The 13,190-nt window shown below is 39.3% G+C and overlaps 1 protein-coding gene across 1 annotated transcript; it reads left to right on the top strand.

Annotated features, from left to right (window-relative positions):
* Positions 1–522: 522 nt before the first annotated feature.
* On the top strand, positions 523–11,456 carry LOC120929294 (keratin, type II cytoskeletal 5-like). Its single transcript, XM_040340621.1, has 9 exons — positions 523–1,289; positions 1,375–1,595; positions 3,762–3,822; positions 3,984–4,079; positions 6,687–6,851; positions 8,941–9,066; positions 9,177–9,397; positions 9,777–9,811; positions 9,900–11,456. Exons 1-9 carry the CDS (start codon positions 621–623, stop codon positions 10,334–10,336), a joined length of 2,031 nt encoding a protein of 676 aa, XP_040196555.1. The 5' UTR covers positions 523–620; the 3' UTR covers positions 10,337–11,456.
* Positions 11,457–13,190: the final 1,734 nt, after the last annotated feature.

Below are 13,190 nucleotides of genomic sequence, written 5' to 3'. Positions count from 1 at the left end.
CGCTGCATTCTTTTGTTAATGTATATTTTAAATTTGTATCTTGAATGGTGTCTTGTTTATATTAATTTAGATTTCTAATTCTAAAGATGCTCTTACACCTTCTGTGTTTTAATCACAGCGTAATTTGCATATTAATGTGCTGGCACAGAGGAAAGTATGCATTTGGATGACATAGTTAGGTGGGTCATGGATAAAATTTATGCTTGTTCTGCACATTGATTACAAAATAAAAAAAACAGTAGCCTGGAGAACTTTTCTGGAGTAGGTTCACTAATTAATAGATAAAAGGATTTCATAACCCTAGAGCAATGAAGTGAAGTAATATCTCATACCATCATTTTTTTTCTTGCTCTTCATTGAGAGGTGTGTCCAAATTTATCAATCCACTAAACAGCTAAATAAATGTTGTGCTGCCAGGCATGCCAAACTTGCCAAGCCCAGGATTACTGTAAATTGATCTTCTGGTTCCCAAGGCAGCCAAGCCCACTTATTAAAAGATATAAAAGGTGTCAGAAAGACTTTTGGGTTCAGAGGGGCTTAGACTTCTTCCCTCTGCTTTTTTGCTTCTGTGGTTCAACTTGTTCATTTCTTCCATAACCTGCCTCTCTACATTTGCTAAAATGAAGAGGGTCCAGTCAATGGGCAGTAAGTCTGTAACAGGCAGTAGAAACTTTTCATCTGCCTCACTTGGTGCTGGAGGTGGTGGTGGTGGTGGTGGTGGTGGCGTTAGGTCTAGTTTCAGTTCATTCTCTATGGCTAGAGGTGTAGGTGGTGGTGGTGGTGGTGGTGGTGGTGGTGGTGGTAGTGGCTATGGCTATTCACAATCTGGAGGTGGTGGTATGACTTCCAGAAGCTATTATAACCTTGGAGGGTCTAAGAAAATAGCGATGTTCCATGGTAGCCGTGGAAGCAGTGGTGGCTATGGGTCTGGTGGTGCAGGAGGAGGTGGAGCAGGCTTTGGAGCAGCTTTTGGTGGAGGAGCAGGAGCAGGATTTGGGGGTGGAGCAGGGGCTGGTGGAGGTGGAGGTGGAGGAGGATTTGGTGGACCTGGAGGATTTGGTGGACCTGGAGGATTTGGTGGACCCGGAGGATTTGGTGGAGGAGGCTATCCTGACAGTGGCCATGATTTTCCTGTGTGCCCACCTGGTGGAATTCAACAAGTAACCATTAACCAGAGTCTTCTAGCACCACTTAACCTGGAAATTGACCCAACTATTCAAAAAGTGAGAACAGAAGAAAGGGAGCAGATCAAGACTCTCAACAACAAGTTTGCATCTTTCATTGATAAGGTAAAAAAATACATATGAAACAATTGATAATTACCCTGATGTATGTTATGATATTGTTACCTTTAACTGTATGTTGGAATTTTAGGTCAGGTTTTTGGAGCAGCAAAATCAGGTCCTCAAAACAAAATGGAGCTTCCTGCAGGAGTATGGCCAAAAAGGGGGCACAAAAAAAAGCAGTCTGGAGCCCCTTTTTGAGATGTACATCAATAACCTTAGGCGACAACTGGACGCACTAATTAGTGACAGAAGCCGCCTGGATGCAGAACTGAGAAACAACCAAGACATGGTAGAAGATTTCAAAAACAAGTATGTTTTCTACTTTAGAACATGTCTGATTTATCATATTGAAACTATATCATGTTATCTCTCTTTAGGGTTGATTTACTAAAGGCAAATAGATTCAGCAAGGGAATTATCCCCAGTGCTTAGTGGATGAGGTGGAGCTCTGCTGACTTCCATCAGCCAATCATGTGCAAGCAAAAGTGCAATTTACCTTTAATAAAATGACCTTTTTTTTTTTTAGAACAGGGCTTTAGAATTGCTAAAATAACATATATTGTTTAGTGACCCAGGCTATTGTTGATAACTGGTTATAATTCCTATTTTTCTAGGTCTTTGCTTTCCCATTTTTCTAAAGTCTTTGCTTTCTCTTCATTTTGTGCATTGGTTTTAAAATTGTATGAATATGGACTGTTACATAAACTATTGTATTATATAAATATATAAGTAATATATGATCAATTTAGAGAATCCCTTTTCTAGAATACTAGCTTTTATCCCCCCTCTGCAAGGAAGCAATAGCTGTAAAAAAAAAAAAAAAATAACTTTAGAGCTTATGCATATATAAAAACTTCACACTGATAGATCATATGTTTTTTATGTGCTTGTACCAGGGCTGCTGGAAACATTTATCAGTGATGTCACTGATGCCCTGCAGCAAGCATACTTAATAATTGTACTCTTAATAAAACAGTTATTAACACGTGCAAAGGCTTGTTGGTTCACATCTTAGATGAATTTTCTCATTTACATGCATTGTGTTCATGTTCGTTAGGTGCCTAGCAAATAGTCTTTGTTTAACATCATGATACAAAAAGCATGCTCATTAAGTAAATATGATTCAATAATAAATCATCTTGTATTAATATTCTTACCATAGTAGGCTGTTCTCATTAAATGATGTGTGATTGGGGATCACATTCCTACCTAGCCTGTAAGAAATGGACTTTATACTTTCTCTATAGTAGGATGATTAGGACCTTCACATTGTTAATGTTTGTAAAGCAAATGCAATAGATGTTCACTAGGATGTAACTGATGTGTTAACTGCCTAAGAAATTATTTCATGTACTGTACATGTCCTAGAATGTAAACCCTACAGTTTTGATAAAAATGTTGTTGTAGATTCAAGGTAAAGTAAAGTGCAATTAGCAGATATTCATAGCAGTCAGAAAGATCTCTGTTTAATTTAATCAAAACAGATATCTATATTTAAAAAATGCTCTAAAATCTACACAGCCTTATCAAAGAAGTCGTGATAGTAAAATCAGAAGTTGTGTGACATTTCATAGTAATCAGTTGCCTTTATTTTGTAAAGAAGCATTGGCTGAAATGGACGGATGCAATAGGATTTTTGGTCTAGATATTACGGTTGATTTATTAAAGGCAAAAAGGCCATTCACTTTGCAAGGGAATTTTCCCTTAGCTCACCAATTGAGGTGAAGCTCAGCTGACTTCCATCATCCAACAGTGTGTGAGCAAAAATACAGTTTTTAAAATTTTCTTTGTAGGTAATTGGATATTATTTGCAAAGTGAGTTTTAACCACATTCACTAAGCTAAAGGCAACAGCAGAGTGAAACTTCCCTTCCCTTATTTTGACTTGGCCAGTAACACACTTCCAGATCTAGGATGACAAAGCCCTCCCTACTGTATCAGGACAATGGAAACAGTATAGAATTAAGAACTCCACCTCTTTCCTCTTCTTTGTAACATAGATGGGTGTGGTGCTGTAGCCCTCAGAGATAGCTACAGTAAGAACATTGGAGTTGATTTACTAAAACTGGAGAGTGAAAAATCTGATGCTGCTCTGCATAGTAACCAATCAGCTTCCACCATGTTTTTTTTTTTTTTTTTGTCAAAGCTTAATTGAACAAGTTGAAGTTAAAAGCTGATTGGCTACCATGCAGAGCTGCACCAGATTTTGCACTCTCCAGTTTTTTTAAACCAACCCCAATGTAACTGATAAAAGTCAGCATGGGCAGAGAGCACAGGAAATCATCAGCTCACAAGATTTATAGTAAGATCAACAGGTAGTGTTAGCACTTATCAAACAAATATCACAAAAAGCTTTCAATAGTTTATTTACTTGACCAAAAGGGACAAAGTATGAGAAGTTCACAGTTAGGGTTAAGGACTTTTGCTGCTTTACAATATATTTTGTACATTTTACCTATGTCATACTTTCTGATAGGTATGAAGATGAAATAAACAAACGCACAAGTGCAGAGAATGAATTTGTGGTATTAAAGAAGGTAAGTAATGCTAAGTTAGTAAAAAAATTATTGAACAATAATACCGACATTTGCAAATATTACTTTATGTATTGTAGCTCATAATGGAAATGCTATATGCCAAAAACATCATGTTGTAGAAACTATCTGTACAATGTCCTAATAAGTTGACTCTTCTATAGGATGTGGATGCGGCATACATGAACAAAGTGGAATTGGAGTGTAGAGTGGATCAGTTAACTGATGAGATTAACTTCCTGAGAACCCTTTATGAAACGGTACAGTTGTCCAATGTCTCCCATGAACTACCTTGTGCTTTATCTATTTACAGTAATATATACGCCTCTTTGATATAAATGATACAAAAATCACAGCTAGTTGAACATTTTATGCAGGGTATCACCTGCTTCTTAATCAGCTGAGAGAATGGCACACCCAGTTTAGATATAAACATCTACTAATTATTACTGTCCTCTAACAGAGCATGTTAAATGTGTGTTTATTAAGATGTAGTTCTAAATGAATCATTATAGAGAACTGGTTTGGTGTCTCCAGGCAAACAACTACCTATACAGATAAAACACATACAGTAGATGTAAGCTGATTTACCTGCTAAAGGATTTGTCCATTCAGTTCTGAGCTTTGCACAGCTTTGCCACACAGGACAGCCTAGTCAGACAGAGCAGGAGACCTGAATATTTTGTGCTGTCAGTAACAATTACTAGTCTTGTCCTTCCACCAGCCTGCCGGGGGACATGGAAAGTAAAAGCTCATAGCTCTGTTATTCTGCTCTCTCCCCCTATCAGCATGCTCCTGGTTAGAACAAACACACTACATCACATCTGATTGGCTCCTTGTGCTGCTTCTCTCTCCAGTGTGAGCTAGGTTTTACAGTGGTCTGCAAGAGGCCGATAGCAAGTAAAAGCCAGGTGTTTACGCAGCCTGCATTTAAAATGGTTTTATTAATTTATTATTGATTAATGTGTGATTTTTATATATGTCTGGAGTTCTTCTTTAGAGTTAAACTCCAGGCAGTTAAAACACAGCTAGAATACATATACACTATATTACCAAAAGTATTGGGACACCTGCCTTTACACGCACATAAACTTTAATGCCATCCTAGTCTTAGTCCGTAGAGTTCAATATTGAGTTGGCCCAGTCAAGTTCCTCCAACCCAAACTCATTCATCCATGTCTTTTAGAGACCTTGTTTGTACACTGGTGTGCAATCATGTTGGAACAGAAAAGAGCCATCCCCAGAGCATGAAATTGTCCAAAATGTCTTGGTATACTGACGCCTTAAGTCAGGGATATGTAATTAGCGGACCTCCAGCTGTTGTAGAACTACGAGTCCCATGAGGCATAGCAAGACTCTGACAGCCACAAGCATGACACCCAGAGGCAGAGGCATGATGGGACTTGTAGTTTTGCAACAGCTGGAGGTCCGCTAATTGCATATCCCTGCCTTAAGTGTTCTCTTCAGTGGAACTAAGGGGTCAAGCCCAACCCCTGAAAAACATCCCCATGCCATAATTCCCCCTCCACCAAATGATTTGGAGGGATGGCCCAATACTTTTGGCAATATAGTGTGGATGAGCGAGTTTGGGGTGGAGGAACTTGACCTCAACCCAATAGAACACCTTGATGATGCCTAACACCAGTGCCTGACCCCACAAATGCGCTTCTGGAACAGTGGTCGAACATTTGCATAGATACACTCCTAAAACAGCCTTCCCAGAAGAGTTGAAGCTGTTATAGCTGCAAAGGGTTGGCAACTCAATTTTGAACCCTACAGACTAAGACTGGGATGCCATTAATTTGTGTGTAAAGGCAGGTGTCCCAATACTTTTGGTAATATAGTGTATGTATGTTACTGTAGCTGCCAAAAGATTTGTAATTCTGTTGAGCCTGTCATGTAATCTAGGCAACCATGGCACATTACACAGCAAGGTCCTGCCAATCTTGTGAAACTGCAGTTGATCAATACAACCTGGCCTGGGACCCATCCCAGTCTGTGGCTGAATAATGAATAGGAAGTAGCTCATTAGATGTCCCCCTTTGCTCTCACACCTTGCCTGGAAGCTCTCTGTGTTAGACTGAAAACACTGCAAAGCATTAGAGATTGATTGGCTTAGGCCGGCCGTACAGGGAGCAACCAACCATGGGTTTGCTTGATCCCCCCCACAACACAGACTGTGTTGATGCAAGAATCCCCCCTGCTGGGCCATTGTCTTCTCCCGGTGGGGGCAGAAGACAGTGATTGTCGCTAGCGGCTATAGCAGCCACTTGCAATAATTGCAAGAGAATCCGGCAGGCTGATTGTACCCAAGGTGATCGATTGATCAACTTGGTACATTCAGCCTGCCATTAACAGTTTGAATTTTGTCCGGTTGCTGCTGGCTGAACCAGCTGAGATTCGAACCGTGTATAGCCAGCCTTACAGTTCCTTTATCTGATGAATCTGAGATTTGGGTACATTTACCAGCTGCCTAAAGCTGTGTAAGGGGCGCCAAAATTTGTGATGGCTGTCCTGGGGGAGTATAACATATATGATTATTAGCCCGGGGGAAATTGCCTTACTTCTACTTGTATCTTATTCTACACCTGCTTACAGCTTTATGGCCAAAATGGATTTCCAAAATATTGTAGATCATTTTGTGTCAGCGTGGCTTTTTAAGATTTTGAGATGTATGAACCCGGAGTGTATCAATACTATTCACTGCACTCCCAATATAAGTAAAATGTTATTCCTGTAACAAAATAGTCCTCCAGTTAAAGGAAACTGACATACATAAATGTATAGATATAATTATACCACTTGCAGGTTTATATTGTAACCTTCTCTTTGATCTTTTGATAAAGTTCCTTGTGTATCAATTTTAGGAAATGAATGAACTTCAAGGACAGATTGCAGATACCTCTGTCATCTTGTCTATGGACAACAACAGAAGTCTGGATCTCCAAGGGATCATCAATGAGGTTAAAGGTCAATATGAGGAGATTGCCAATAGGAGCAAACAGGAGGCTGAACATGCATATGCCATGAAGGTAGGTAAAAAAAAACATGAACACCAGAATTTTCCTGTAAGGATGAACAGAACTGCTACCAAATTGTACCTTTGATATGAGCCTCTGGTCATATGACTGGGCTTGAGGAGATGTCTGGGGACATTAGTTCACTGCATGTAAGTCACCAATTTGCATAATGATTACAAAGTTGCGGGAACATTGTCATATAATCTCCATAATAGACCTACAACCAAATATTTTTTCAGGTTGAGGCAGTTGTGGCAAGTCTATCTGCCTTTTTTATCTCCAATACATGGTGGATTGATTGGACTAGTAGTTTACTCAAGAAAGATAAGGCTGTGTGTGCTTTCTTTTAAGCGGACCTTGCTTCAGAAAAATAGTGTGGCTCCACAGTAATATATTAACCAGTTCCCGCCTGGGCTATAGTCAAAAGAGGGCTGGGCGGGCCATTCGTTGTCCTGGGTGGACGTCATATGATATCCTCTCAAAAGCATCTCGTGTGCTATGCTGTTACGTGATCTGTCACTGGGGACAGATCATTATACCGGGCTGCTGCCGGTACCATGCAATGTAGCAGCAGATCACATGACAATTGTAAATAATGAATGGCTTTGAATTATGCCATCCATTTTGTACAATTGTTTTGCTCGATGTGATTGGTTACAGTGATCACATGGTACAGACAGGGCCGATCACAGCACATGTTGATTAACTGTGGCCAATCACAGATAATCACAGCAACAATACACACTGAATGAATCTGTTTTATTCAGTAAAAATGGTTGCTTATGACAGTGAAATTCACTGGTATAAACAATCATAATGTGTAAGGCCTCTTGCACCCTGCAGCTTGAAAAAGCTCAGTACAGCTTTTTTTTTTACTGAGCTAAAATACAGTCCATTAATTGTAATATGCCTATGCAAACAAGCGATGTGCATTCTTCAGTAAAGAAAAATAGAAAAATCTACATTTTTGGCCAGTAATTTACGCCTCATGCCCGATTGCACACAAAAAATGCGCAAATGGGCATTTAATATTGCGAATAACAAAAAATGCATGCGTGCGTGCATGAATTAGCATGAATTTTGCACGAACACATGTGTGTGCACGAAAATACATACAATAAAAATCTGAAAAAGTAGATGCTCAAACAGGAGTATTGTGTGCAAGAGGCATAAAAAAACCCTGATAACTTCCCCAGAGTACTACAGTGTTTCTATGGCCATAGAGTGTTAAAAAAATTGTAAAGAAAAAAATGTAATAGAGAAAGATAAAAAATAATTATTGATTACTAATCACCGCCACACCAGTTATATGATGACGCTGTACTGCACTAGTGACAGTATGTAGAGAGACATATTGATAAAAACTATTTTTTTTAATTTCTTACATTTTCCCCAAAAATCTGATAAAAAATTACAACTTCAAAAAACTTGCCATGCCTCTTACTAAATACCTTGGACTGTCTGCTTTCCAAAAAGGGGTCATTTGAGGGATGTTTGCACTGTCCTGGCGTTTTCAGGCCTCAAGAAATGAGAGGCTGTCAGTACATCAGGATTCATCAATTTTCAGATCTATACCATAGTTTGTGAACTTTCCTACAGACTAAATAATGTACACTGATTTGCATTATTTTCTCCAAAGAAATGTAGCAGAATACAGTTTGGACTAAATTCATGAAGAAAGATAATTAATTAGCAATTTGAATTTATTTAGCAAAAAATAAAAAACCCAGTGGTGATAAAATACCACCAAAAGAAAGCTCTATTTAGGTGAAAAAACAAAAAAAAAAAAAACGATAAACATTTCATACGGGTACAGTGTTGCTTGATCGAGTAATTTTTACCAAAAAGCGACAGCACTGAAAGCTGAAAATGTACCTGGGCAGGAAGTGGGTAAAAGTGCACGGTATTGAAGTGGTTAAAATTCACTTCACAGTGTGGGAGAATATAAGAGAGGACTTAATTAGTTACTAATGGGTAGAACATGTTATTTGAGGCAATTTTGTCTTGGGCACTTTCACAAATGATTACTATTTTTTTAGGCATTGCTGCTTTTGTGTATGTGTGGTGTATCTAACCATATTTTCCACATGTTTTTGTTCAGTTCCAGCAGCTGAAAGAAACTGCAGGACATCATGGCACTAACCTAAAATCCAGTAAGACAGAGATAGCCGAGCTGAGCCGAGCAATCCAGAGACTAAAAGCTGAAATTGAAAACGTGAAGAAACAGGTGAGCTATCAAATAAATTACTTTGGTGAACCATTCATGAATCAGTCACTCAGAATAGCTTACCCATCATGCTATACTTTATAACTGATTGATCACTCTGCTTTTGCTAGTGTACCAGTCTGCAGACAAATATCTCAGAAGCTGAAGAGCGAGGAGAGCATGCTGTAGCAGATGCCCAAAAGAAGCTTGATGAGCTCAATGCTGCACTGAAAAAGGCAAAGGAAGACTTGGCAAAGCAGTTGCGTGACTACCAAGAACTGATGAATGGGAAGCTGGCCCTGGATGTTGAGATCGCCACCTACAGAGCATTGCTGGAAGGAGAGGAGTGCAGGTAAGTTCTAGTTAAAAACCCACAAAGGGATGACACAAATTGGAGAATTCCCCTCTGCAGCAGTATTAGTTGCAACAGAAATATGGGCTATTGATGAATATTTCTTGATGTCCCCCCACCTAATTAAACCCTTATACTAGTACTAAATCTGTGTAGGTTTAATCAGCTAGCAATTTATGAAAATGTTATGGTTGTAGTCTTTACTTACACTCCAAGACGAAAATACACTTTTAGAAATGAAAAAAAAAAAAAAAAAAAACATTTTGTGTCTTAAAGATGGCCTGTATTCTGAAAATCTATCATGTTTTGGAGTTATATATATTGTGTTACCATTGTATAGCTACTTATAACTAAATTTCTTGTCCCTGTTAAATTGCAGGATGTCTGGAGAGATTGTGAATCCTGTTAATATTTGTAAGTATACAGAAATTGATTTGTAAAAGTTTTGTTACAGAGCAGTGCTTGAAAATATCCCCTAAAATGCTAATACCTCTCTCTACAGCTGTGGTGAGTGGCTCCACTTCATACAATATTGGAGGAGGAGGAGGAGGAGGAGGAGGAATGGCCATGGGAGGCGGTGGTGGAGGTGGATATGGAGCCGGTGGTGGAGGCGGATATGGATCTGGCGGTGGAGGTGGATATGGATCTGGTGGTGGAGGCGGATATGGATCTGGTGGTGGAGGCGGCGGCTTTGGATCTGGTGGTGGAGGTGGAGGATATGGAGGTTCAGGATATGGAGCTGGAGGTTCAGGATATGGAGGTGGAGGTGGAGGATATGGAGTAGGCGGTGGTGGATATGGAGGAGGATCTTCAATGAGTATTGGAGGCGGTGGAGGAGACTACGGTGCTGGAGGTGCCAGTTTCAGCTCTGGAAGTAGACAAGGCATGACCATTGTCTCAAAAACATCTACTGGATCTTCAAGCAGAACATCATACTAAACACAGCTTAAGCTAAATATCTTCAACACATGTTTCTTTCCTGTCTGCTAAAATAGTGACTTCTTCCATAATTCATCACCCTCAAACCACAGATCTACACAATCATAAATAGTAACAGAAAATAAACCTTTCAAAAATGGTTTCCAGGTTCCAGCTTCCATTATGTTAAACTGAAGTTGATTCTCATACTTTATCTGTTCCTACACTGAATAAAGTTCTTACATTATATTCAAACTGCTTAATCCTTCTCCCACCATAACTGTATCTGAACACCTGTCAGGGTTCTTAAGATAAAGTCTTATGAACATATAGACATTCACACAAAGAAGAAGAACAGCTGGACCCCTGTGTACATATTCTGCCCACAGGAAGGGAGCAATGAAAAATACCAAAGATGTCACCCTACCACATATTTTTGTAGAAGAATTCAAGTTATTACTAGATGCCTACAATACTTCAATATAGCTCCAGAGCAAAAACAGGTGTTGTGTGAAAGTGTATCCTCCCTGCCCTGTCTGAAATAACAGTTGTAAGAGTCAAATATATCACACCTCCTTCAAAATGGACTAATGTATTCAGGGGATAATGACCACATTTCATAATACCATAGAGTTAAAACTAATATACCAAATATTGTTATCTTTATAACCTGCAAAGGTGCATCCACATTAGCAAAAAACAGATGACGGTTGTTTGGAGTCATTAAGTTATGGAAATCATACCGCTGATGCATGAATAATAATAATTCCCTATGTTCCAATATACATTAAATTACAATAATATGGGAATTTTTATTTTAGCAATGAAAACTACATGTACTTTTCTCTGAACTGCTAACATAATGCCTGTGCTGTACATTTCCATTTCTCTAGCACGTTTTGTAAATCTAGAGCTTTCCATGAATATTCATAGATAATTGGCTCCATTCTGAATGGTAAAGACCATGAATTAATATTGAATGTTTTTCTACATGTGTATAGTGAACATTCTGCTTATATCACCATACCATTTTTAAGAAAAATATGCTCAGTCTGTAAAAAAAATGTTATTCCCTTTGGATGTTGTTTAAACTTCTGAACTGTCTGTGCTGTTGTCTAATAAACTGCATTATTAACTCAAATTCAGTATGATTTGATTATTAGTTGTTTTCACCTTATATTTGTGGTCAATAATAATCAGGGCTTTTTTTCTCAGAAAATAGGTACAGGAACTCACTCACGACGCTTGCACCCCCCCCCCGTTCCTTACACACCCTCCAAACCGCATCAAATAGTGGGTGTGGTCAAATTTCACTAAGAGTGGGAGGGTCTTAACAGGGTCATTGAATACCAGGAGTGCATTAAGTACAGAGTGTAGAGTTCAGGGAGGGGGTTACACACAGACTGCAGAGTCCAGGGTGTGCTATGTAAATAGTGCAAAGTTCAGGGGAGCGCTGCATACAGAGTGTAGAGTTCGGGTGTGCGCTACAGTGTGAAGAATTCAGCCTTCTCCCATATCTGCTTACCTCTGCATCCCCCATCCACATCTCACATTTACAACTCTTAAGCTCTGACCTCTGCATGCAACCCCCTTCTACTGCTCCCATCTTCTCCCAATTTCCTTAAAAGCTCCACCATCTTCCACATGTTTTATTTTTGTTACTGTATTAAGCTGAAGCACCCAGCCAGCTCTAGTACCTACCCACATACTATAGTTGGCTCCACCACTCTTACTTGCAGGGACATCATCCAGTGGTGATGTTGGCATTTGCACTGCACCCCATGTACCTGCATCTCCCTTGTCCCCATCCTTCAAGCAGTGGGAGCCACTCAAGATATCTGATCTGTGGGAGCTGTTGTGGAACCTGGACTTTTGTGTTTTCAAGTAATAGCGGTCAGCAAGGAGCAGAGGGCCTGAGACAGAGGTGGTGGAACTGAGTTTCACCAAGTTCCAGCTGAAAAAAAGCCCTGATAATAATACAAACGTGTATGTCACCTAGATTATGTAGACTGTGGACGAGATTGGGGTAGGGCAGATTATAAAAAATATGGAATAATAACATCAAATGGTTTAATGGGCCACAGACACAGCTTTAATTGCCAAATATAGTTACATAAACACTAAAGATTCACCTTGCTTTTGTGACTTCAAACCTGGAGAAGAAGACATGGCTCTGGGAGGCAAAATGTCAAATGATATATTACTTTAGCACATTTTATTTCTATATAAGTGTGATTTTTACATAAAAGCATTTTCTATTACTTTAAATGTTTTACATGATACTCTCAAGCCACATTAAACTGCATAAGCCATCAATCATAATGCAAAGGAAGACTCAGTTGATCCTTGCCACACCAGAAATTCCTTAGACTTCTTACATTGTTTTCTTGATCATTGATGGCAGGAATAGGCATTGGTGTCCTGGGCTACACTCACCACTGTGTGCCAAAGTCAGCATAGATTCAACTACAGGCAAGGCATGCGCAGGATGTAAACAGTGAGATAAAAAGTTGCAACAACCCCTGTTTTATTCCCTAGGGTATCTGTTAAAAAAACATATTTAATGTGTGGGGGGGTTCTGAGTAATTTTCTAGCAAAAAAAATATGATTTTTACATGTAGGAGAGGAGTGCCAGAATAGGCCCGGTATGGAAGTGGTTAAAGAATAAATAACAACAAAACAATTTTTTAGATTTGGATAGAATAGTGAGAAGTTAGAGCCAATGTCACATGGATGACTGTGAGGGTAAATCTAAAGTTCTGTGTTGTCCCCAGCACTGGAATAGAGGGAAATCTTCCAAAGGGGACACTTGTTCCCATGGCAACTGTCTAGAGGGGATTTCTATCACATTGAAAAGATGTGTTTTCCCTTCCTG

Source organism: Rana temporaria, chromosome 2, assembly GCF_905171775.1.
Source record: "Rana temporaria chromosome 2, aRanTem1.1, whole genome shotgun sequence".
NCBI classification, from domain to species: domain Eukaryota; kingdom Metazoa; phylum Chordata; class Amphibia; order Anura; family Ranidae; genus Rana; species Rana temporaria.
This window is presented reverse-complemented; position numbering and strand designations above follow the sequence as displayed.

Excerpts from the sequence above, each read along its gene's own strand:
- LOC120929294 (XM_040340621.1), top strand. The coding sequence starts at position 621 with ATGAAGAGGGTCCAGTCAATGGGCAGTAAGTCTGTAACAGGCAGTAGA. Across the intron at positions 6,852-8,940 it reads AACATGCATATGCCATGAAG|TTCCAGCAGCTGAAAGAAAC; the intron begins GTAGGTAAAAAA and ends GTTTTTGTTCAG. Across the intron at positions 9,812-9,899 it reads TGTGAATCCTGTTAATATTT|CTGTGGTGAGTGGCTCCACT; the intron begins GTAAGTATACAG and ends CTCTCTCTACAG.